At 58.4% G+C, this 1,872-nt stretch overlaps 1 protein-coding gene across 1 annotated transcript; it reads left to right on the top strand.

The window, feature by feature from the left end:
- Window positions 1–790: 790 nt before the first annotated feature.
- Window positions 791–1,608, top strand: SPRG_17222 (hypothetical protein; the record flags this gene model as incomplete). Its single annotated transcript, XM_012356553.1, has 2 exons — window positions 791–803; window positions 848–1,608. 2 exons carry the CDS (start codon window positions 791–793, stop codon window positions 1,606–1,608), a joined length of 774 nt encoding a protein of 257 aa, XP_012211943.1.
- Window positions 1,609–1,872: the final 264 nt, after the last annotated feature.

The raw sequence follows: 1,872 nt of genomic DNA, 5'->3' as shown, positions 1-1,872 counted from the left end.
CAACTGGGACCTGTCATTTTGAAACGCGCTTGGCTATATGCACGCAACGTTTGGGACCCGTCCAGGAGGATCGAGGCCTGTGACAGACATGTCTGCACGGCATGATGTGCACACAGGCACGACATTCGAAGCAAGGCAATCCTACGGCAGCGCATGACGCAAGCCAACTCGGTAACCTTCGCTTCTTGCGCCGGCATCGAATCTCCCCCACGCCCGAAATGGCGTGCGTTTAGCTGTTGTATATGTGAAAAATGAACCGACGGTGGTGGCGCCGCATTTGTCTAAACCCACGCAACGCGACCATTGCAACCTCATGCGTGGAACCATCGCGCGATCTGCCGTGCGCAGCAAGCAAAGTCGTCGCATAAATCTATCGAAGTGGATGCGCCGTGCATGTCGCCGGCGTGGCCACCTCTCCCTGTGATGCCCTATGCCGTGCATGGGATGCTTAAAAGGCGTGCATCTAGCCATCCTCGATAAGTACGATTCTTAATTTTCTAAAGTTCGTCGTCCGGCCATTTTGACAAGGCAGAGTGTGACCATGGAGCATCTCCTGGACCTCTACCGCGAGATGGAGCCGGTCGAGGTGTTTATGGCCGCGCTTCGCGCATCGGACGCATACCTCTAGATCGACTTTCAGGTACGAACATCATTTTCCAAAAACGACCATCATTTTTACGACGTACGTATTGTCTGTGCGTGGTAGGACGCGGTCGTGGCCGAGATCTTCCGGGACCCCATCTGCGACGACTATGCGCCCAAGCAAGCCTACACCTATCGCATCATCAAGATGTACGTACACGGTACGCTGCATGGTCTCGTGCCATCGACGACCGCGCCACCGTAGATGCTGAAATGGCCGGCGGCGACATCTCGGACGAGCTCATGGCCGAGCTCATGGCGTGCATTTCCAACAACAAGAGCTTCAACAACCTCGACGAGCTGCACCACGTCTCGTATCGGCTCCGATTGCCCAACGCCACTCGGAAAGATGTCATTACGTGCCGCGTCGCCACCGCCCACAACGAAGTCGGCATGAAGCTCTGGGAAGCGGGCTTTTACCTGGCCGAGTATGGCCTCGCGCACCCGGTAGCATTTGCCAACAAGCGTGTGATTGAGCTCGGCGCCGGCGCCGGCTTTACCGGCCTCGTGCTCGCGGCCAACGCTGCGCAGCCGCCCGCCCATGTGCTGGTCACCGACTATGCCCCCGTGGTTCTTCAAAACTTGCGCTACAACGTCGAGCTCAACGCCTTTCGAGGCATGCTCTCGCGCTGCCTCGTGACGACCGCGGTGCTCGACTGGACCAACTGGAATTGGGACGACTGCGAGACGTCGTACGATGTGCTCATTGCTGGCGACTGCGTCTATGACGTCCGCACCTTTCCCGATCTCATGCGCGTCCTCGCGGCCTTCTTGGCGCGGCCACGCACGACCGCGATCTTTGCCTCGACGATCCGCAACGCCTCGACGTTCCAGGCCTTCTTGGACCAGCTCCACGCCCATGCGATCGACTATGTGGAGCTGCCGTGCGACTTTCCGGCCTTGTTTACATACGCCAACCGCGACTCGATTCGGCTCACCGAGTTGCGGGCAGCGCCGCGCCACTAAGACACACAAGCGATTCTCTTTTCGCCGTGGGTTCGAGTCTCAGTACTACCGTCGTGCGGGCATTGTTCGATGCAGCGTCTTCTGGCGTGAACAGCCGCAGCCACCTCGTCCTTGGATCTAGAATAGCTTACCTATTGAGACAGGGATCGAATAATAGCCCCGTACGGTGTGGAAGGGGCGAACCCTCGATTCCCATGATTCTCGTGCTTGGGTGTCGTACCGTGCATGGTGGTGGTGGAGGCCAAGGGTGTCGCGCGCCGACGT

Source organism: Saprolegnia parasitica (assembly GCF_000151545.1).
Source record: "Saprolegnia parasitica CBS 223.65 unplaced genomic scaffold supercont2.502, whole genome shotgun sequence".
In the NCBI taxonomy this organism is placed as follows: Eukaryota; Oomycota; class Saprolegniomycetes; order Saprolegniales; family Saprolegniaceae; genus Saprolegnia; species Saprolegnia parasitica.
This window is presented reverse-complemented; position numbering and strand designations above follow the sequence as displayed.